Source organism: Cnephaeus nilssonii (assembly GCF_951640355.1).
Source record: "Cnephaeus nilssonii genome assembly, chromosome: 12".
NCBI classification, from domain to species: Eukaryota; Metazoa; Chordata; class Mammalia; order Chiroptera; family Vespertilionidae; genus Cnephaeus; species Cnephaeus nilssonii.
In genome coordinates this window covers 13,427,768-13,452,449 of record NC_137083.1, presented here as the reverse complement: position 1 = coordinate 13,452,449, position 24,682 = coordinate 13,427,768, and the positions used below count along the sequence as shown (strand labels likewise).

Below are 24,682 nucleotides of genomic sequence, written 5' to 3'. Positions count from 1 at the left end.
GGAACTCACCTTTTGGATGGACACTGATACACTGACGGATCTGTCACATTTCTCACCCCTCATCCATGTAAAACATAAAGCAAGGAATGAGATGCCATTGCCTTATGACTTACTTCCAAAAAGCTCTCTCAATGGCTCAGTTTATCTAAGTTTTCCTCCTTTATTTTCTTCTTCCACATCATGATTTTTACTAAGTTTTATGAAGATTTTTTTAATGAGTGAAATTATCTGGAAAAAAATATTTTTTCAATTCTTATTTTAATAAAAGTCAACACTGCTGTATAAAGTATTGCATATGGAGACCATTTACACAAATATACACAACTTCAAAAAACTAAACTCCAGTTTATTTCCATAGTGTTAAAAAGTTCGAGAACACATAAAAATATCCAAAATCATAGTTTATTCTTTAGGAATGTAAACTCTGGAAATACAATTAGAAACAGGTATACTCAGTATGAAAAAATTAGTATCACCACATAATTAGAAGTAAAGATAAGAGGTACACAATAAACTTCATTTAAGTAACAGTGTGTGAAACAGGATCTTGAATTTACTAGTAGAAACTTAATAGCAAGACACAGGTAGATACTCTAGAACTCTACGATAAAAAAACCACAAAAACATCTTCCAAATGTTCACTGCTAATCTCTTTAGATATGCACAAGGTACAAAGTATAGAAGACAACCTATTTATGTTCTCTGATGAAGAATATAATAATATTAAACATAAATGTGAATAACTCAAAGTATTGAGTAGAACTTTACTAAGCAACAAATCTAAAAGTATAAATTCATGCTACTTAAAGGATTAGAGAGTTTTTTTCCATCCAAAGATTGGGTAAACACTATTATACATTAATTTCTATCTACAATGCTTAGTTTAAGTGTCCATCAAATTATTCCTACTTTTTAAGACTTTTAAGAAAATATTTTTCAGCTACATTATTTAACATATATATTTCCTTGAAGTGCATCCCTGTAATAAACTATAGATTTATCGTACCCATAGACTCAGATTTTAACAAACTTCTTTAAATATTTAAAACTGTCTGAGAGTACATTTTTTCCATAATTTAAATTGAAAGATTTTAACACTTTTATTCTTCCAAAATAAGCAAAATCCCTTAAAACTGGAATTCTTTTTATGTATTTTGGTTTAAAAAATATTTTTTCCTTTAATTCAATTTTTTGTTTGTAAATGAGTAATGTATGCTAAGAAGTTACATCATAATTGAAAAGAGCAATAAAGTATTGCTTTTCAAAATGAACTTTGTCATCATTTAAGGACTGAGAATTTCTACTCTGCAAGTCCCACAGAGGTCCTTAAAAAGTTCACTAGTGGTGTACAAAGAACTCCAGGGTGCTCACTTGCCCTGGGTCCTCTGTGAAAAGTCTTCTTTGTTTCTCTCCCCACTTAGATTCCAAAAGGCAAATGCTGGGAACCCAGTTTTAATAGAAGACCACAGGTATTTGAAGAGTGAGACGTTTAAAATGTGGAATGGAGCTACAATGTCTGCTCAGATCCTCTGAGTGATGGGGTGTAAGTCTCCAATCTTGTGCAGAATCCTTCTCATGATTAAAAATATATATTATTCTAGATATGTAGGAAGTCTGTGACCAAATGGTCATATCAGTATCTTCATGAGAAAATGACCTACAAAAGCCACCCAACTTTCAAATTGGAAAGATGAGTGGGAAGAGAAAAGTAGGGATAATTACAACCATTATCATAGCATTATCCAATATTTATAATAGCTATAAAAACTTTTAAATGTATAATCCTTATTTAAAATAGTACCAAAGGTACTGTAAAAGAATTTTACTGTTAATATATTCTCCAGAAAATTAACTGGTGGAAATTACTTGGAGCAAAAATTCAGGACCACCCCACTGAGTAAGCCTTCAGAGTTTTTAAAAGAATGTACACGTGCAGATTTGTTGTGCATTGTATAAAAGTGTGGTATTCCTCTGACACTTAAAATTACAGACATCTACAGCTCTGATTCCATTTATGGTTAGTAAGAAAAATATAAAACGTTACATTTTTATTGTAAAATAAATGAGAATCATTAAAATGTAGAATGAGAGGACTTTAAAAGTCCTGTCATTGACACTATTAAACAATTACCATTAAAACAATGATTATGATGAGCTAGTATCTAACAATCTAACATATTTGATCTAGGGTTGTGAGACCACTGAGAACTCTAAATGTTAGATAAGTGATTTGTTTGCACTTGATATTCTCTTCTCAAACTTTATTGTATATAAAAATCACTCAAGGATCTCGCTAAAATGCAGAATATGATTCAGTAGATCTGGGATGACCTGAAATGCTGCATTTTTAACAAGATGCCAGGTGATGTCAATGCCACTATACTTACAGTTCTCAGACCACATGAGTGGCAATGATCTAGAATACCACCAAAATGAATTTTCATTACAAAAGTTGAACATTAAAATCTCATCTCTCATTTTGCCAACTAATGTCTCCACAAACTTTATCTGCAATATTTCCTAAGCATCTTAACTTGCTTAAACTGCTGATTTTTTAAATTAGTTCTTAAGACTATTAATACTGTTAGTAGCTATGCTTAGGAGAAATTCTTTGTTAAAGAATTACAAAAAGACAACAGGAAATTCACAGTGACATTTTATAAACATTTTAAATTGTACACAGGATTCCTCTTAAATTAATACTATAGCAACCCTCACTGTCTGGTTGCCTTACTTTTTTTTTTTTTTAACTATAAGTTATACCAATAGAATGCAACAAATTATGTTAAAAACCATATTCTATTCAGAGTTAATAAATGAAAATGAGTTCATGCCTTTTGAATAATTAGATTTAAAATGCTAGCCAAAGCAGTTATGGTCAGAACTGCATTTAGATTATAAATGTGTTAGCACTCAACACACACATTTTTCACATATTTGAGCTCTGGATAAGCAGGTATAAGAAGAAAACTAGTATTTTCTCTGTGTGACCACAGCGAGGGACCATGAATAAGGAGACCACTGTGTACTAACAGTGAGAGAGAACAAGTGGACAGCTCTCTAGGCCTTCTTTCCCAGTCAGCTTACTCTCATCCTTAGCCTTGCTTTCTCTCTTACTCTGAATTATTACTTATTCTTGATTCACAGGCAACCTCAACCATAGCCGAAATGACTATCACTAGCAAACACCAAACTTTTATATCCATTTAGAAGTCACACAGCTCTCTACAGCCACACACAAGTTTGCTTAACTTCCACCATATTGCCTTTTTTATATTTATTTTTTCATTGGGGGTAACTACATTGATTTTCTTCCTATTATAACAAAAACATTAAAAATAGGCCTGTTCAGAAAATAAAGAACACATGTAATTTTATCAATATTTTATAATTTAAAGTTTAAGAATACAAACATAAATAACCCTAAGTTAGTTAATAGATAAATGTCCTATCTTAATTTTTTTCATATTTTACAGATAAAAATTTACCTAATTTCCTTCATTTGCAGACAAACAATATGGCTGACACTGGCATCCTGAGAGCTGTGTTGCAAGATTTATACAATTTCCAGGCCGCCTTCAAGAATGTATACTTTGAATTATAGGAATCCAAACTAACTAGGATTTTCGAAGTCAAGCGGCATGGTAAGTCAGCCTTACAGCCTATCTTAGGAACTGAAAGGGATTTGCACCTGCTCAGCCCAGATCAAACACTTCCAAACAACACATCTGCTAGCAACATGATTTTTGACATACAAATGTTCCAAAGATAACAACAGAAATTCCTCTGTCCATCCACTGGAATCATATAATAGTCTAGGTACTAAGCCACCAAGCACTTTCCAGTGCTTTATATAAATTCTTCTACTAATCTTAAAGATGGTCTGGTTACAAACATTCTCATCAGGCACTTTTCACATCATTTTTGTTTTTTCACATGCCCATTTTTCCAAACTGACTTGCTGAACAGCCAGCTGTAGAATTCCCCGAGTTGCACCTCTGTTTCATCCTTTCAAAAAAGTTCCCATACATGAAGTTTTCCTTTTATTCTGAAGGCCAAACTTACATCTACAAAATAGGAGTTATTAGGGGGAAAAAATAACTCATGTCCTCACATGAGATATAACCAATCTGATCAGACCACGTGCCAAAATGTATTGTCATAGTGACAATCTTAGGGCAACAGAAACAAAGAGGAGAAAAAAAACCACACATAGCCAAGAAATAACAAAACCATATTTCAACTTTACTGCAACCTAGACATTATTCCCTTGATAAAGCCTTCAGAACTTAAAACATCGGGGCTCTGTCAGGAGCAGGGATGAAGGAAAGACCCTGGCACTTTCATAAAGGAGCAAAGCCATAATTCCAGATTCATTGGTCACATGAGAAAACTCTTACAAATTAATCTGTGGACAATGTAATGCTAATACTAGGAGGTCTCTGCTGACCTGATTGGTGCTTCATTGGAAGTTCAGTCCTTTCAGAAACATAAATAAGCTTTTCTTCTTGGAGACTACAAGCGGAAAACCTGTTGGCGTCTGTCCCAGTGCCACAGCCAACAACAGCTGATGGGTTATGTGGGACTGTGACACCGCTGACTTGCTCAAAGGATTTACTAAATACAGTCGCAGCAGTCTTAGCCAAACCATGGCTGTTAGGTTTAGGCAGGGACTGGCTGGTTGTTAACGTAAGTCTCTTCAAAGAGAGAAGCTCAAGATTCTCACTTTGGGCTCTCTGAGTTTGTTTTCGAGCAAAGTGATCTTTGCACGACTCCGCTGTGGTTTCTTTTTCTTTTCCTCCAGTTTTGTTTCCTCCTGACCGTCTCTGAGTCTTTCCTACACTTGTCTTGTTACTAGAATTGTGACTATTGTTTGATAAGCCTGACTGGCTGGTACTAGATGCAGCCCTGGAATAAAATCCCTCGTCAACTTCAGATATGTCCATCAGTTCTTCTTGATCTGTTAATTCTGTATTTCCTAAACAAAGAAATAACAAAGATTAATTAACATCAAGTATTTCAATAACTCTTTTTTCATGATTAATACCAAATCAATTACACTTTAAATAATTAAACTTTAGCATAATTAGGTAAAGCAAAAGATTATAGACCAAAATCAAAGAATAAATCAAAACGTTCTATAAAATGTCAAAAATAGTTCATTGTAATTAAATAACACTAATTTAGAGTATATTAAACAAAGAGCATGCCATAAACCACACCCCACTGTGTTTTTAGAAAGTATTTTCTTACTATCCATGCAAAGAATTAGAAACAATTAGGAAAAATACCACACAGTAAAGCTAGGGGCAAGCTCTCCTCCAGTAACAAAGCAGTAGAAAAATCAAAGTTCTTACCAAAGAACTTTTAAAAAATTTTTATTAAAATATTTTCAAACATCATTAAAGGTTGTATACTATATTGTAGGTTATTTTATAAAGATAAAAATATAGACTATAAGTATCACAAACTCAAACTTGTTAAAATTATATATATATATATATATATATATATATATATATTCCTTCATATCAAAGATGGCAAAAATACAATGAAATAAATAACTTTGATCTCAAAGCATAAGCAGAAAATTATTTTGAAAGCAATTTTCTGCCTCAGTTTTCATAACAATTTACTCAGAGAATAAATAGGTATAACCATTCCAAAGAGCATTAAGAGTCATTGAGAAATTATGGTGCATAATTCATGCATTTTGATTATTAGATGACATGCAAAATTGTTGTGACTGTACAACTGTTGCTTAAAACATGCAGCAGTGTCCCTTTTCCATGAGATACCTTGGAGTGCAGCTATAAAGTGCTGTGCTAAAACTGCACTCTGCCAGGTGAGTTTATTCCATCCTCCATCAGTTTTCTTACAGATTTTTGCCTCCTGATCTCTGGCAAGCCTTTGCTTTCAGTTCTAGGATCTGTGGCTGCTTCCTGCACACCCTGTATATGCTGAGCATCAATCTCTCCTAGTGTTCTGCCTTTTTCCCCATTCCCGGTTCTCTCTCCGGCCACATTTGTGACACTAATCTCAGGAATGACAAGGATGCCCAATTCAGTAGTATCATTATTGTTGTCAGGTTGCTCTAGAATTGAAGATGATAAGACAAAATGATGGCTGAAAACAAAACAAAATAAAAATGCAAAACAAGAAAAGCAAAAGATCCAAAACAAAAACTGGACAACTGAATGTTACAAATTAAGTCAAATATTTGCACTGCAGAAATTTCCATAATTTACAATACTGATGGCACTGGAGACAATAAGTTCATCTTGTTTTAAATGACAATGAAGAAACTCACAAAGCATCAATACATGTTTTGTATTTTTTTCACACACATATTTGACATGGACCATGAAAACAGAAATTTTTTATAAATCAAAACGGGATTTCTATTGTTTGAAATAATAGTGTGACCACTTGAACCTACTTATAAAGCCTTAGGCAAATATTCAAGAATATACAGCCAAAACTCTAGCTTTTGTCAACAAAAGAAATCAAGCCACTTAGGAATTCCCCTTTGTACACTTAAAATTCTATTTTTTATTAGATTACATAAAGCTGACTCCATAAATCACAATATTGAAAAAATGCTCATTCACTTATGATACCACGGTTAATAACACTACAGGTATAGTTTTTGTCTCACATACCAATCATCTTTTATATTAGTAAACATTAATGCAGCTGTGATATAACATTCCACAAATTTAGGCCATCTTGTAACAGTTCATTACTAAGCTGGAGAAAAGTAAAAATGGATTTGGAAAAACAAATTTTGTGTTAGTCCTTTATTCTTAAAAATGGCCATTGTAATCAAAACAAAGAAATGAACCTCCTAACTAGTTTATACTTGTAGACATTTTATTCTTTTTGTCTTAAATAACAAAGGCATGCTTTTATTTAAAGTAGTCAAGGAAATATCTCTAAGAAATAGAAAAAAAATAGCCTGACGATGTCTACCATGGGCCAGTAATGAAAATTAAAGTTCAAAACAACATAAGACTATGTAAAACGTCTTATACTCTTAAAAAAATGTAGACCACAAATCTGCTTGAGACATTACATATTACTTTCAAATGCTTTTCATGATAAGATCATAATGTTCTCACTAATGGTGCTAAAGCATGTGAAACAGTAACAGGTAGTAAAAGAATGGAGGCCAGAGCCACATATTCCTAAACTTTGGATCCTGACCTTTATGACGTGTTGGTATCAGCTGGGGATCTTGAAGAACTACCGATGCCTGGCTCTCACATGAGACATTCTTATTTAATTGGTATGAGCTCTGACCTGGGCACTGGGATTTTTAAAAGCTCCAGGTAACTAATGCACAGCAAAGTTTGGAAACCACAGTTCTATTCTGACCTTTCACATTTTGAAAACTTAAAAGTTATTATGAATGTCCTGGGTAGCCCATACCCGGAACAATATGCACCTTTGGAGGGCCTCAAACCTTCATGTTGCCCTGGGCTGGCTGGCCAGTGTGCTGATATAATTTCCCATTTACTTAGTGCTTCAGAAAAATTTGACTGAAGGTTCTCTAAATGAAATCTTTATTTCCTGAACAGACCAAAGCATGTTGATAAGGTAACATCACACTGCAGTTTCTGGGTGTCCCTACAACACAGGTTTAATGAGACTAGAAGGTTCCAACCAAGCCTATCAGCTGTGTTCAAAGTCAGGGCAAGTAAAATCTTAGTGAGGTAAATGCCAGAGGCCCCTACAACTGAAAGTAAAATCACCACGGCACTGTTGGGAGACAACCAAGACTTGTCTATTTACACTGTAGAAGCAGTTTCACAAATCTATTAAAGGGACCATCAATCCAAAAAATTATAAACTGTGGAAATTATCCAGACATAGCAAAGCCAATACATATTAACACAACAAAATTTTTAAAAATAAGCATAGGTGGCCTAACAAAATAGAAAATACTACTATTTGCATCGAATGGCACTAAATCATTTTTTTGAGTGTGTTCACATAATATTATTCAATTACTAGAGGCCCAGTGCACAAAAGTTGTGCACTTGGTGGGGGTCCCTCAGCCCAGGCTGTGCCCTCTCACAGTCTGGGAGCCCTTGGGGGATGTCCATCTGCTGGCTTAGGCCAACTCCCCATGGCAGGTGGACATCCTTAGCGCTGCCGCTGAGGCAGGAGAGGCTCCTGCCACTTGGCTGCGTTCGCCAGTTGTGAGCCCGGCTCAGGCTTCTGGCTGAGCAGTGCTCCTGCTATGGGAGCGCACTGACCACCAGGGGGCAGCTTCTGCGTTGAGCATCTGCCCCCTGGTGGTCAGTGTGCATCATAGCAACTGGTCGTTCCACCGTCCAGTCGATTTGCATATTAGCTTTTTATTATATAGGATATTCTCAAAACAATGTGTTCTAGTGAGCCTCTAAAGTAGGCAATTTAACTCCCATTTGCAGACAAGAAAACTGAAGGTCAGAAAGAGCCACAAAACTATTCAGTGGGGAGCTAAACAGCAAAATCTTTTGACCTAAAATACTATAAATTCTAACTCTTCAATTCATTAAAATCAATTCGAATTAAATGTTCTCTGACATCCTTCAATAAGTTTAACTTATTTGCTAGATTCCTGGTCATTTCATAGAAAGCAACTGTGGTGAAAATTTAGAATTCTGCCAGCAAAACTATAAAATGACAATAATAATAATATAAAACAGCACTAGAAAACTGGATTGCTAATTACATTTCCTGTGATAGTGGTGAAGATCTGCAGCCCAAGAAGCATAATATAAAAATTTTTCAAACATGAAATTAGGTGGCAAGTAGAAAAAATAAGAGAATGTGTTTTTTCATAAGCACAAATCTTTAATTAATATATGCATATTATCTGGTAAAAATGGCAAAAATTTTAACTGCTTAGTAAAGTAAATTCATAAAAAGAAAAGCAGGAAATTGTAAAGAGCTAGAAAGAACAGAAAAATAATTCTCAGGAAAATTACAGAATAAAGATAATTACGCAACTCCAATAAACATTTGTTACATGATATTGCTCTTCATTATTTCTCAAACATCTTCTACAAAGCTCTGTGACCCAATCTCCCTACACACACCTTCTTACTGGTCTCACTGTTCCCTAAGCCTGGACTACTCCTCGCTTGACCATCCCATCAATATTTCCCATATTTCATATACCCTCCTCCCTACTTCTTAGCACTAATCACTCTCTAACCTACAATTATTTATCTTGTCTACCAGTAAGTTCCATGAGGGCAAGGATTTTTGCCTGGTCAGTGCTGTATATACTCAGCACCTGGGAAAGTAGTTTGCATATATTAGGTGCCCAATAAATATTTGTTTGATGGACTGAAAAAATTTCCTATTATAAGGTAAAATTATTAGAACAAATAAAACATGAAGACATGAGAAAGGTAAGCTAGGAATGTGTTACTTAAATTTGGAAAAGGAAAAATAATATACAGCTGGTATTAGTAAGAATTTTTTAGCTGACAGAGAAAAGCAAAGGCTCTTTGCTTTGGAAAAGAGAAGTCGCCATCTCTAAATGTAAGTTTAGTAAAATACACAGACACTAGGGGGGTGAGGGCATGTGCCAGGGGGTGGAGGTGGCCGGGGAGAGGTCAATGGGGAGAAAGGAGACATATTAATACTATATGTAAATCTTTAAACAAAAACAAAACAAATAAACAAATTAAAAAAACCTGGAGGGAAAAAATAGATTTTTAAAAATCTATAGTTCATTTATTATGTCATCCATAGGATAACATACATACCTAAAAAGAAGCAGTTAATCCTTTCTTTAAGAAAATTATAGATATGTTTTAAGGGAATACAAATGCATAAGAAAACAGAATCTGTTTAAAAGCCCAGAACTTAAAAATCTATGCAAAAAGTGTCATGATTGTTCTATAACTATAAAAGCAATACTTACATTTGACTTCAAATAATTCGAAAAGTTCAAAAAAGATCCAAAGAGAAACTTCTCAGAGAATATTTTATTTGTATACTCTCTATAAATATGTAACCTTCTCTCCATATACAGAAATGAGGAGAGTTAAAGAATACTTTTAGTGAACATTTCCAAATTGGTTCTCAAAGGCACTCAAATAATTTCTCCCTACAAAATTTCTTCTGGCTTTGAGGGGGAGAAAAGGTAAAATAAATTGCAAATATTATTAAAACTGATCATGAAAAGCTGTGACTTCTCCCCTGTGTAATGTTATAATCCCAAATATCTACTTCATCATATAACTCATGAAACTCTTTATCCCAACTTTAGCTTTTATATTTTAAAGGCTGTCCTATTTACTAAAAGTAATCATTTAAATTAAGGAACAATATATTTCTTCATAGAATTCACACAGCTTTACACTCAGACTGCTTTATGAATCTAAAATAATCTGGTTATAACCAAAGGCACTTATAAAATTTATCTGCAAAAACAATAAAATAAGCTGAAGCTTGAAAAAAATTAATCCCCAACTTAACTGTCAACATCGTACAATTTTTATATTAATTATTAAAAGTATTTTAGAGTAAACCCCAAGGAAATTCATATACATTTATTTATAATTTATAGGATATAAATATTTAAAATATCACAAAATATCTAAACAACTTCATAATCCTTAGTCCAATCAGTTTAAGTTTATAATTTATCATATTCAATGGAATAAAATGCTATCTATAGCCATTAAGTTATTCATTGCAGTGTTATCTATAATAGCAAAAATTTAGAAACAAATCATTTAATAAATTAAGGGAATAGCTAAGTAAATGATGGAATATCAACTCTATGTGGTATTATGTAGCCATTAAAATAATTGGAGCTATTAGGAGGACTTGGGAAAATTTTTTGTTAACTGAGCAAAAGCAAATTTTTTTAAAATATATTTTATTGATTTTTTACAGAGAGGAAGGGAGAGGGATAGAGAGTTAGAAACATCGATGAGAGAGAAACATCGTTCAGCTGCCTCTTGCACAACCCCCATTGGGGATGTGCCCACAACCAAGATACATGCCCTTGACTGGAATCGAACCTGGGACCCTTGAGTCCGCAGGCCGACGCTCTATCCACTGAGCCAAACCAGCTAGGGCAAAAGCAAGTTTTTTAAAGTAATATTTTTAAATTTAAAGAGAGCACAACTATGAAAAATATATACACATATGGAAAAAATTTTAAAGTATAACTCTTTAAATACTGGGATTATAAGTGAATACCCTTCTACCCAGTTTACTATCATGTTGTTACAGTTTTTCAATACGATGAGAAAAGAAGGAACAAATTGCTCAGTCTATATTACAAATTTATGATTCATTCACTCATTCATGCATTCAACTACTACTTATTGAGCACCTACTATGTGCCAAACATTGTTTTAGCCTCTGGGGACACAATGGTCAACCAGATAAAGACACTGCCTTCACAGAGTTTACACCATAGAGTGGGAATTAAGTAAACAAGACTATTTTAGAAAGTGGAAGTAGCATAGCAATAAAGAAAATGAGAATAATGGGAGAGTAAGCAGAGTGCTAGGGGAGAAAGTCTACATTAGATGGGTGACCTGGGAAACTCTCTTTGAGGAAGGGATATTTGAGTTGATATCTTAATGATGATATACAAAACAATATGAAGGAAGTGTGCAATCTGGCACTTTCTCATCATTTAAATTTCGGCTCAAATATCCCAAATGGCTAATACAAAGCCCCTAGGCAGAAATGGCTTAATATGTCGAAGGGTTAGAAGGAAGGGTGACAGCTGTCTTCAAATGAGGTCAAAGCAGCGGTAGGTAAGACATATCACTAGGGCTACCTGTGACACAGTACGGAGCTTAGATATCATTCGGATTACAAAGGGCAGCCATTGACAGGTACACAGATCAACTATCTGGAAACTTTATTGGCATTTTTTAAACAACAGAAGTCACATTTGTGTAACGCAAAATAATGAGCGTGAAGTATGTCCTAGGTCAGAAAGAATAACACCATAACAATTCACAGCCTGGGCCAATAATTTGCAAGGCATATTAAAGGAAAGTGAATCTGCCATAGAAATACAGAATTAGGTCCTGGCAGTTAAAGGACTATACTCTGAGCAAGTACACAAAGACTAAAATCTGGCTCTTGAAGCCAAAGGTAGACTTTACAAATATGAAAGGAGCAGTACACAGAAAAATGTTGTCTAAATGATTTGTTTATAGACACATTGGTCAGGAGCTATACCAATTTCCTTAATAAAGAAGAGTCAAGTCTTTTTTAATTTTTTATTGATCTTAGAGAGAGGAAGGAAGAGGGAGGAGGAGAGAAGAATAGGGAGAGGGAGAGGGAGAGGGAGAAACATCTATCAATTGCCTCCCACACAAGCCCCGACCAGGGATAGAATCTGCAACCTGTGTATATGCCCTGAACTGGAATCAAACCTGCAACCTTTTGGTGTATGGGACGACGTTCCAACCAACTGAGTCACACAGCACAGTGCAAGAGTCAAGTCTTTAGTTTTTGTTGCATCTATAGTAAATGATACAATTCTCCTTCCTGAGGTAGATTCAGTCATTCTCAATAACATTTGTCATCTTTATTAAGTCTCAAGTTTTTTTTAAAAAAAATCCCTTCAAGAATTGCAACATGGATGCTGCTGGACCAGGTGAATCCTTCATGATGATTAAAGATCCTCATGACCAGACAGACCAAAACAGGTAAGCAACATCTATTGTAAAACTATAAAAAAAAACTATAAAAGTTTATTTCTTCCTCTGTGTGCAGTGTGCAACAAATGCTCGTAAAAGGGGGGTTGGGAGGATGGTGTAGTGCTCAATAATAAGTAACAATAAATAACCTCATTAACTACAGCAAGAATTACATATGACCTCCTTAGTAAAAATATAAACCAATAATTTACAAACAAATGTGTTTGCCTAAGGACCAATATCTGTAAAATATCTTACCTCTCTGTAGAGACAATTATTTTATTTTTACTTAGACATAGACGAAGAGTATTTTTGTTTTCTTCTAAAGTTGGCTAAGCCAGAATTCTTTCCTCTTTAAACCTAATGTTCATATGCGGAAATTGTACCAACATAATATTTTAGCTCTTTGGTCAATAGATCCTTTTTCTTTTAGTCATCTAATATTTCCTAATATTTTATTTTGTCCTTCATGAGTATAAAGTTCCATATTAAGAATGCCAGTTAAAATTCATGCAATGCTATCTTTGGCCAGAAGGAAATGCTTATTTTTGGTCTAAATGTTTTATCATCTATATTGGGAAAGGAAAATTTGTTCCTCAAATAGCATTTTAGAATCTGAAAATAATGGGGCTTCTCAAAATTATACTAAAAATATTTAAACCTTTTATAAAACTGCTAGTTTTCCTAAATTTCATTAATAAGTATAGACAACTTTTAAGTTAAAAACATAAGCTTTATACATTTCTAATTGCAGATGTAAAATTCCAATAGCCAATTCTTTAAAGTTTGCTACTTTGGAGTTTAAAATGATCATTTCTGCATTTTTCAAAATGCTTTTATAACTATTAGCAACTTTTTTCCCCACTAAACGATTTTCTCATAAAGTCATAAAATCATATTTATAAAATAAATGTAGTTTCTATAGTCCTAAAGTACCATATTCTATTATCTGACATTTATGTTACCATTAAATCAGAATTTTTCAGAATGTTATTTTAATACTTGTTTTCTTGATTAATCCCCACTTAACATGAAAATAGAAGAGATTCAACTTGTATATCTCATTTATGCAAACAGGTAGGTATCAATAATAAAAAGAAATAATAAACCCGTTCCTTTCAATTTAAAAAAGGAAAATGTGGTACACTTACAATGGCATATTATTCAGCCATAAAAAAGAAATTCTATCATTTATGACAACATGGATATACCTTGAAGGAATTATGCCAAGTGAAGTAAGGTGTCAGACACAGAAAGATAACTACTATATGATCTTACTTATATGTGAAATATAAACAAAGAAAAAACTAAACTCATAGATACAGTAAACAGATTGGTGGTTGGGGAGCACAGTGGGGTATGGGTAAAAGTGGTCCACTGGTCAATAGGTACAAACCTCCAAATATTTATATATATACTAGAGGCCCGGTGCATGAAATTCGTGCACGGGGGGGGGGAGGGGAGGGTGGCCCTCAGCCCAGCCTGCACCCTCTCCAATCTGGGACCCCTCGAGGGATGTCCGACTGCCCGTTTAGGCCCGATCCCGGTAGAACATCCTTCTCACAATCCAGGACTGCTGGCTCCCAACTGCTCGCCTGCCTGCCTTCCTGATTGCCCCTAACCACTTCTGCCTGCCAGCCTGATTGATGCCTAACTGCTCCCCTGCCAGCCTGGTCACCCCTAACTGCCCTCCCCTGTAGGCCTAGTCACCCCCAACTGCTCTCCCCTGCAGGCCTGTGTCCCCCCCCCCAATTGCCCTTCCTTGCAGGCCTGGTCACCCCCAACTTCCCTCCTCTGCCAGCCTGGTCACCCCTAACTGCCCTCCCGTGCAGGCTTGATCGCCCCCAACTGCCCTCCCTTGCAGGCCTGGTCCCTCCCAACTGCCCTCCCCTGCTGGCCATCTTGTGGCGGCCATCTTGTGTCCACATGGAGGCAGGATCTTTGACCACATAGGGGCACCCATTTTGTGTGCTGGAGTGATAGTCAATTTGCATATTACTCTTTTATTAGATAGGATAGAGGCCTGGTATATGGGTGGGGGCCAGCTGGTTTGCCCTGAAGTGTGTCCTGGATCAGGGTGGGGGTTCCCTTGGGGCGTGGGGTGGCCTGGGCGAGGGGTCTGTGATGGTTTGCAGGCTGGCCACACCCCCTGGCAACCCAAATGGAAGCCCTGGTATCTGGGATTTATTTATCTTCTATAATTGAAACTTTGTAGCCTTAAGCAGAGCCAAGCCTCCTGCTTGCTCCGTGGCTGCAGCCATTTTTGTTGGGATTTATTTATCTTCTATAATTGAAACTTTGTGGAGGCCTGGGCCGCCCAGGGTGTGCAGGAAGCTTGGCTTCCTCCATTGCCAGGGAAACCCAAGCCTCCTTCTCTCTCCGTGGCTGCAGCCATCTTGGTTGAGTTAATTTGCATACTCGCTCCTGATTGGCTGGTGGGTGTGGCCTGTGGGTGTAGTAGAGTGATGGTTAATTTGCATATTACTCTTTTATTAGATAGGCTATCCTTTTTTTTTAAAGAAACTCCTACGGATGTAATGCACATGTACAGCATGGCGACTATATTAATAAAACTGTATTTTATATTTGAAAGTTGCTACAAGAGTAGATCTGAAAATTCTCATCACAAGAAAAAAATATTTGTAACTATGTGTGGCAATGGATATTCACTAGACATGCTGTGGTGACCATTTTGCAATATATACAAATATTGAATCATGTTGTACACCTGGAACTAATATAATTTTACACATCAATTATATCTCAATTAAAAAAAAAACATAAAAGAAAAAAGATTAAAAAGGGGGAAGAAACTCAAGGAAAGGGGATTAAAGGAGCCAACTGCTTTCTTCTTTCCCAGCAGTAACAAAGAAAGAGGCAAGGAGAAAAAGAAAAAGACTCTTCCTTAAAGTTCATGCTTCTCCTCCCTTCTTCTTCCCCAATCCTAATCTTGTAGGCTTAAAATTGCATATTCCATGTCCCTACTGTGTGATACAATTCAGAGTCTGGGAAGATATCCCTCTTCCTGGGAGGTTTGGTGTGGTAAAGGAGTAGTATGAATAAAAGTGAAATAGGAAATGCATTAAGAGTTCCATCAAATAAACTCTAAATTTGTTTTCACACAGTCATAAACTAAACCTACAGTCTGCAGTACTCTGCTTCAGAAACATTAAGGGATGAAAAGGGTTATGTGGGTCACTATGGAATTTACAAGCCCTTTAGCATTGTTTCTGCAAAAATAATATATAAACAAATTAAATTTTATTGTAATTCATATATGTAATTTATATGTGAATGTAATATAATAAATGTAATTTATATATAAATAAGTTTAATTATCCATTTATAACTTGAGAATTATTTATATATGTAAGAACTAAAACAAAGATATTTTATCTTCCCCATACGAAGCCAGTGTCAGATAAAGAGCCCAGAATAATAAGGTTTTCAAGCAAGAATCAGGACTACAAAGATGGAAAACAGAAAAGTTTTTAATTCAGCAAAACAAGGTAACAATGAAAAATATTGCTGTAAAAAGGAAAGCCAAGGCTACATTAAAAACAGGAGAATGCAACCTACCTGTAGAGATAAATAAGGACCTTAGACTAGGAATACTTTAGAGTCCACTGGATAAAGGGAACTCGCACTACAGAAGTGGAAAACAAGACCGAGCTATATTCTGTATCTGTTCCATTCACCTGACTTCTTTATGTAGTTCATTCTCTTCTAAATCCTCATCTATGACTTTTTTGTTACCATAAACAGGAGTATTAGAGTTGTGAAGGTTGAATAAGTGTAAGGGACTAGATTATAAGGAAGGTTATTTTAATGAAGCTGTAGCCCTAAGTGCCAACTACCCAAGTGGAGGCCAAAATGTAATCTGGAAAATATGTAAGTATCTAATTGATACATATAACTCAAGTAGTCTTTTCTCTTGTTTTGGTAATTTATTCCTTTAAAATTATTTCTGGAAAAATGCCTTCTATTTCAATGCAGGGTACATATCTTATTCTGTTAAATGCATGCATGGACACATCCACACACCTTCTCTTTCTCTCATACAACATGCACAAATACAATTGAGCTTCAATATTTTACATTTTTAACTGAAGGACCCATATTTTTCTTTCTAATTCCCAATATGCCCATTTAATAGCAAGAAAGGAAAGTAAACAAAAGGAATTAAAATTCTTTCTTACATTTCCTAAAGTGGTATTTTGAGAGCCATTATGTCCACAATGACCCATATGATCTGATTCATTGCCTCTGTGCTTATATTCACCTATTTATGCCCAAACAAAACACTGATCTCTAAGGTACTATCTAATTAAATGATTTATACTTATAATCTAGTTCCATTCAGTAACATAATTTTCACTGAAGAAACTGAAGTATCTGTTTGTTTTAAATAGTAACATGATTTGCCTTGCTAATGGCAAACATTACCATCGTTTTAATGCCTTCCTAAAGGACCTTCAAGAATTGTCACACTACCTTTAAAGAGAAAAAGATTCATAGTGATCACTGATTAAGCTGACACTAATATTTACATGGATATTTGCCACTACAATAACTTCTAGGTAGAAGGGGAGTTATAAAAAGAATAAGAAATAATTAATTATAAGAGAAGGAAGAGAAATAGGAAGCACTGAGAAGACCATGGTGAATAAAATTAAATTCCAATAGAATTTTCAAATAATAAAATGAAACAGTCAAGGAGGAATATTAAATAATCTTTGAAGAAAATTAACTTCCAGAAAACAGGGTTGCATCAATACGATGGCATCCTTTACAGGAAATCCAGAAGAAAATGTTAAAGTCCCTATTAGTTGTTCTACTTCAATATGCAAGTATACTTTGCTAGAAAGATATTTGAGAAATTGAAAACATCTGCAAGTAATTGTGAATAGAAACTCAAAATGTATGAATAATTTTAAATGCATTTTTCTACTTTTCTCTCTATTTAAATATAATTTAAAAATCAATACAATATTTAAATAAATTTTCACTCATGTATGTAACATAAGGGGCTCTACTTTCCTTATTGCCTGTCACTCATGGACAATTAATTAGAAATTAAAAGTGACCCAATAACACTTTCTTCCATGCCACTATGATACTGTTATCTAAAGCCAGGAGTTACAGTACTAGAAAAAAATGTGATAGACTCAACAATCCTCTAATGTGTAGAGTTTTTTATTTCCTACCATGTCTTTTCCACCGATGGCCTCTTATTGACATGCTGGTTACTGCATTTCTTGATATTCTAGAGGAAGTTGGTGTGATTTCAACTTGAATACACCTTGTACCCTCCTTACTAGATTTCATGGCACCATGAGGCAATGAAGCCTTTATTGCATTAGCAACCTAAGAGGGAAACATATAGTTTAAGATTGGTATTAAAAAATAAAAATGTATTATTATACCTTAGATAAAACAAGATGTTAAATTTTAACAGGTTTTAAAAAAAAATACTTCCTATAAGATAATATATAAATCCTCTGGAATAAAGGGTAAGAACTCAGAAGAAAAATTATAGTTAAATATAATATGCAAGTGATGAAATTTCAAAAGATTAAATTATATTTCCAAATACCTAATGCTAACTAATAAGTGTAGCTCTACCATGTTAAGGAGAACATTCTTATAAGTTAAAAAGACTATTTATTAGGTATCCAAGAAGTTAGCCAAATGAAATGGTCAAATTTTATTATATGTGTACCTTTTCAAATATAAAATTTTCCTAGTGTAATAGGAGCATGAATCACTGAGTATTAATGACATATGAATGGCGATTCAATTTACAGTTCTAATTTGAGAATTTTTAAATTTAAAAATTGCATCAATAAATGAGGCACTTACCAGCAATGGCTCTGGATATAATTCTAACTGGGCTCTGTAAATAATATCATCCAATGCTTTTTCAGCTAGATCCCATTCTCCATTATAACTATAAAATTAAGTAAATAAAATATGATTATTTTAAATTAATTCTATATACTTGAACAAAATACAATGAGAAACTATCTTTACTGAGGAAAATAATTGGTCAGATTAGCACATTGCCTAGCATTATACTCTCCTTAAATACATATTTTTAAATCTTTGAATTCCTTTCAATTGTATCTGAAAGCCAACTAATAGAATAGAATATTTTATAGATGTACATTTCTTCTCTAAAGATATTTCTATTTATGAAACAGATATAAAAATAAGCCAGGCAATATCAAAGCATTTTATACTTTCAAAGCAAGTCAGAACATAGTAAATTTTATACCTTAGAATAATGTTCAGAACACTCTATGGTCAAAGTAGTGGCCTGGTGCACAAAATTCATGCACGGGGTGGGGTTCCCTCAGCCCAGCCTGCACCTCTCCAATTGGAGAGAACTGGGGGACTCCGGCGGCATGCGTGCGGTGTGGCCAGACCCACGGCCGACAGGTCTGAGGGGACTGGGGGACTCTGTCGGCAGGCGCACAGCACAGCCAGACCCACAGCCAGCGGGGCTGAGGGACTCCGGTAGCAGGCACGTGGCGCAGCTGAGGGGACTGAGTGCCACCATCTTGTGGCTATGGGCGCCACCATCTTGTGAGGGTGTGATGGTCAATTAGCATATTCCCTCTTTATTACATAGGATTATTCTGTAACTCCCATGGTTTTTAAAAAAAATTTTTAATCCTCACCTGAGGATATTTTTTCCATTGATTTTCAGAGAGAGTGAAAGAGAGAGGGGAAGACAAAGAGAAACAACAATGTGAGAGAAACACATCGATTGGTTGCCTCCTGCATGCACCCTGACCAGGGCCTGGGCTGGGGAGGAACCTGCAACCAAGGTATATGTCCTTGACCGTAATCAAACCCTGGGACCCTTCAGTCCACAGGCCAACGCTCTATCCACTGAGCCAAACTGTGGCTAGGGCTCCCACAGTTTTTAATGAGAATCTACAACTACTGTGGTTTGCAATATCCTAAGTAGTTACTTCTTTGTATTTTGGTAGTCATTTAGAAGTGCACGTGATGTATGTTGCAAATATTAGCGATATATCAGGGAAAAAGTGTGAGTATAATGGGACAATATTAAAGGTCTAATCCAGAGGTTAACTTTTTCTTAAAGGACTAGATAATGAATAATTTTGGCTTGTGATCCATAAAGTCTCTACTCAATTCTGTCACTACAGCAAAAAAGCAGCCATAGATCACACACACACACAAAATTTTTTTGAAGCAGGCAGCAGACCACATTTGGCCCAAATATCATAAATTCTGCCTCATTCAAGAGGTTTATAATCTACTAGGGAAAGTTAAAGTACCAAGTGAATATAATAAAAAATATAGTAAGATATGTGTAATAAGAGAATTACCAAGTAAAAGATAAGGTTCAAAGAAAAATACTAGTATCTAAGGCATTAAGGCTGAGCATCAATATTAGAAACTAATAATACATTATTTGTGATCAAAGAGGCTTTAAAATGTTTTTTAAGAGTTAAAATTACTAGAATGGAAAATGATATTCATAGGGGGGAACAGGCTATTTGAAAATTACAGCAAAAAGAGTAATGAAAAAAGGAACTGTGCATATACTTAGGTGTTGCTAATTTTCATTCTGTTCTTAAATTTAAGTGTTAGTTGGATGCAAATTCTTCAGAACATTAAAAGACATATTTGAAATAAAACTATTATCAAGATCTTGACATTCTTTCACAAAAATATGCCAATTATTTATCTATTGAGATAAGTATATAGTAACATTAAAACAACAAACTATAATTTTCCAAAAAGATAAAATGTTTACTTTGTATATGAAATAAACTTACAAAGCAAAATAAATCCCTGTTAACATCTGCACCATGAATTCTGAAGAAACTGGTATCCTGCTATTTACACCTTTGTATTTTCTTACATGTTGTCTGGGATATCCACAAACACAGATTCTAGAAAGACCAAAATAAAAATATTTGTAAAATTGGTAAAATTTTAGGTAATTTATTTTTTAACATTTATAAGCCAACAATGTACTGGGTATGCTTGCTTCTCTAAACAAAAGAATCTTTCCAAACAGAATATTTGTCTGTAACATTTTCCTAAGCAAATTAGATTGGGGGGGGGGGGAATGCATAAAGCTAGAGGGGTGTTAGTATATAGTAAGTGAACCATATTCTCAGAGTTGATTCACTAATTTTGATCAATTATTTTTAGTCACTGTAAAACCTAGTACATGGACTCAGCACTATTTATCATAAATAGATCTGTGGTGTGATTCTCTATTCCTGAAAAAAATTATTTTAATATATTTTTATTGATATCAGAGAGGATGGGAGAGGGAGAGAGAGACAGAAACATCAATGATGAGAAAGAATCATTGATCAGCTGCCTCCTGCACACCCCGCACTGGGGATCAAGCCCACAACCTGGGCATGTGTCCTGACCGGGAATCAAACCATGACTTCCTGGTTCATAGGTGACCCTCAACCACTGAGCCATGCCATCTGGGCGCTGACAAAATTCTTAACACAAACTGCAGGCTTAAAAAAATACTCTAAAATGACATTCAAACATCATACAGTACACACCTTAATAAACTAAAGATAGATTGAAATTTTTAATGTTAAAAACCGTAAGAGAAATAAAATAAGCAAATAGTTACCATATTTTCCGGTGTATAAGACGACTTTTTAACCCCCGGAAAATCCTCTCAAAAGTCGGGGGTCTTATACGCCAGAAAATACGGTACTCACTCTCAGCACCAGCACTGGGACAGCTGCTTGTTGGGGGAGGGGGATACAGGTATAGTATTTTCCAGTGTATAAGACTCCCAACTTTCGAGAAGATTTTTCTGGGTTAAAAAGTCGTTTTATACGCCGGAAAATACGATACATAGTCTTTGAATGCCTAAATATGACAACAAAGGTAGATTCCTAAAAAAAGATCAATATATTTTTACCAAAAATTTTTAAAGAAAGTATCATAAAAAATTGAAATAAAAAGAAGTATTTATTATAGTGAAGAATACTTAAGGTGTACTAAAATTAAGGAGTACTTATTATAATGAATAGGAAGCCACCTAAAGTCCAACACAGCGGACCAATTATAAATCATTCAGACAATACTATGAAACAATTAAACATGATGTGTGTGTTTTTTGGTTTGTGTATGTGTTTTTAGTGAAAGCAATTTTATTACAGAAAAGCTCCCTGCTGCAGGGAGGGAACCCAAGCAGGTTGCCCTGATGTTTTGAAAGTCTACTTAAATAACAGGGGAAAACTGTACAAAACCACGCATGTATCCTAATCTGTATAAAAAGATCATATACAAAGTTTTAGAGTTATCTCTGGACTGTGGGATTATAGATGTATTTTCTTCCTTGTTTTAAAAATCCTCACCCAAGGATACGTTAGGGTTTTTTTAATTGATTTTTTTTTTTTAGAGAGAGAGAGAAACATCAATGTGAGAGAAAAATAGTGATCAACTGCCTCCTGCAGGCACCCCAACCAGGGATCAAACCCAAAACCTTTTTGGTGTATGCGATGATACTCCAACCAACTGAGCCACCCAACCAGGATAACGTACTTTCTTTTTTATATTTATACTAGAGGCCCGATGCATGAAAATTCGTGCACTCGGGTGGGGGTGGGAGGGGGGTGTCCCTAAGCCCAACCTGCACCCTCTCACAGTATGGGACACCTCAGGGGATGCCCACCTGCTGGCTTAGGCCTGCTCCCCGGGGGATCAGGCCCAAGTTGGCAGTCAGACATCCCTCTCACAGTCCAGGAGCCCTCAGGGGATGTCCAACTGGAGTGGGCCTAAGCCGGCAATTGGATATCCATAGCGCTGCGTGGAGGCAGGAGAGGCTCCCACCACTGCCGCTGCACTCACCAACTGTGAGCCCAGCTTCTGGCTGAGTGGCACTCCCTCTGTGGGAGCGCACTGACCACTAGGGGGCAGCCCCTGCATTGAGCACCTGCCCCCAGTGGTCAGTGAGCGTCATAGCAACTGGTTGTTCTGCAATTCGGTCTATTTGCATATTAGTCTTTTATTATATAGGATATATTTTCTAAATTTTCTATAATCAGCATGCACTGCTTTAAAAAAAAAGTAAGTTTTCATTTTCTTTTTTTAAATTGATTTTAGAAAGGGAGAGATAGAACATCAATGATGAGAGAGAATCATTGATCGCTGCCTCCTGCAAGCCCCCTACTAAGGATCGAGCTTGCAACCCAGACATGTTCCCTTGACCAGAATTGAACACAGGATCCTTCAGTCCTCAGGCTGATGCTCTATCCACTGAGCAAACAGCTAGGGCTTTATTTTCAATAAAACAGGAGAAGAGCTGTATTCTCATAATGTGCTGTGGTTGATATAATACAACGGTTACTTAATATAGGACTTACTCCCTTCCCCCCATGCAATTACTACATGGAACTTAATATTTCCTCTACTTAAGGAATCTAAACCTTTACTTAAATATGCCCAAGTATACCATAGACCATTGGTTGGTAAACTCATTAGTCAACAGAGCCAAATATCAACAGTACAACGACTGAAATTTCTTTTGACAGCCAAATTTTTTAAACTTAAACTTCTTCTAACGCCACTTCTTCAAAATAGACTCGCCCAGGCCATGTTATTTTGTAGAAGAGCCACACTCAAGGGGCCAAAGAGCCGCAGTTTGCCGATCACTGCCATAGACCATTTCAAAAATATACTCCTGAGGTTATCATTAATTCAAAGCAACTTTAAAGAGTAAGTATAAATTCATTTGATATTGAGAGGATCTTAAAACTCTTTAGAACCATGGGTAAAAGGGAGCAGGGATACTTATGGATTGAATGTTTGTGTCCCTCTCAAATTCATGTTGAAGCCCTAATCCCCCAATACGGTAATATTTGGAGATGGGGTCCTTGGGAATAACTAGGTTTACATGAAGTTATGAAAGTGAGGCACCCACCATGGGATTAGTGCCCTTAGAGGAAGAGAGACCATGTGAAGGTACAATGAGAAGGCAGTAGCTTGCAAGCCAGGAAGATGGCCTTCACCAGGAACCAAATCTACTGGCACCTTGACCTTCAATCTGCCAGACTCCACAACTGTGAGAAATAAATGTCTATAAATGCCACTCAGTCTATAGTATTTAATTACAGCAGCCTGAGATGACTAAGACAGAAACTGAAAAAATTTAGCTGGACATAAAATAAAACCAACTTAAATGTTGTTTGCTATTACAAAAACTTATATCCAAACTAAAATAGACTCCTCTTACTCTTATTATCTAAAAAAACAAACTTAGAACCATCTTACTTTCTTATACCATATACTTTTATGATATATATGGAAGTAAATAACAGAGAAGCAATATATGAAAGATAGAATTTTTCAATTTATTTATTTATTCAGTAAATATTTATCAAAGGTTTGTATTGTGTCATACACTAGGGATATAGATGAAAGCTTTAGCACCCACAGGGATTCACAATTTAACCATGGAGACTGTGTAGTAAACAAATATTTCAATGAACAAGTTACAGAAATAACAAAAGGAGAGAGTGGAAAACTCTAGTGGAAGAAGTAGAAAGTCAGAGAAGGCTTCCCAGAAAGCTATTTCTTTGGACTTCCATAATTTATTTAACCAACTTAGTGACTCATATTAACTTATTTTACTTTTTTTTCTTTTTTAATCCTCACCCAAAGACTACCATAATTTATTTAACCAACCTAGCGCCTTGAAGAAAAAAGGATGAAATAGCATGATATCAAGGAGACTGGGGAAATTTTAGTAGGATAGAATGCTAGGAGGCTAGGAACAGAGAAGCTAGCTAAGGGTCAGATCACAGAGTATCTTATACCCTGCTAGGCTTTATCATGTAGGCAATGAGAAGCAACTAAAGATCTTGTTTTAAGCAAGGGAGTGACATGATCAGCTTGGTCTTTCAATTATATCACACAGGTTGTATTGGAAGTCACTGAAACAGGAGTGGAGAGTATTAAAATATCCCACGAGTGAGATG

At 35.4% G+C, this 24,682-nt stretch overlaps 1 protein-coding gene across 2 annotated transcripts in view; it reads right to left on the bottom strand.

The window, feature by feature from the left end:
* Positions 1-388: 388 nt before the first annotated feature.
* Positions 389-24,682, bottom strand: part of HYCC1 (hyccin PI4KA lipid kinase complex subunit 1) — a 64,089-nt gene continuing 39,795 nt past the window's right edge. Inside the window, exons 8-12 of one of the 2 annotated variants that reach the window (XM_079785378.1) lie at positions 20,495-20,611; positions 18,543-18,630; positions 17,888-18,047; positions 5,799-6,094; positions 4,840-4,978 (exon numbers count right to left, since the gene is read on the bottom strand). In XM_079785378.1, the coding sequence (XP_079641504.1) occupies positions 5,826-6,094; positions 17,888-18,047; positions 18,543-18,630; positions 20,495-20,611 (634 nt within the window). In that variant the 3' untranslated portion in view covers positions 4,840-4,978; positions 5,799-5,825. Of the gene's footprint in view, positions 4,979-5,798; positions 6,095-17,887; positions 18,048-18,542; positions 18,631-20,494; positions 20,612-24,682 lie in introns of both variants that reach the window. The other variant, XM_079785377.1, reaches the window with a different exon arrangement.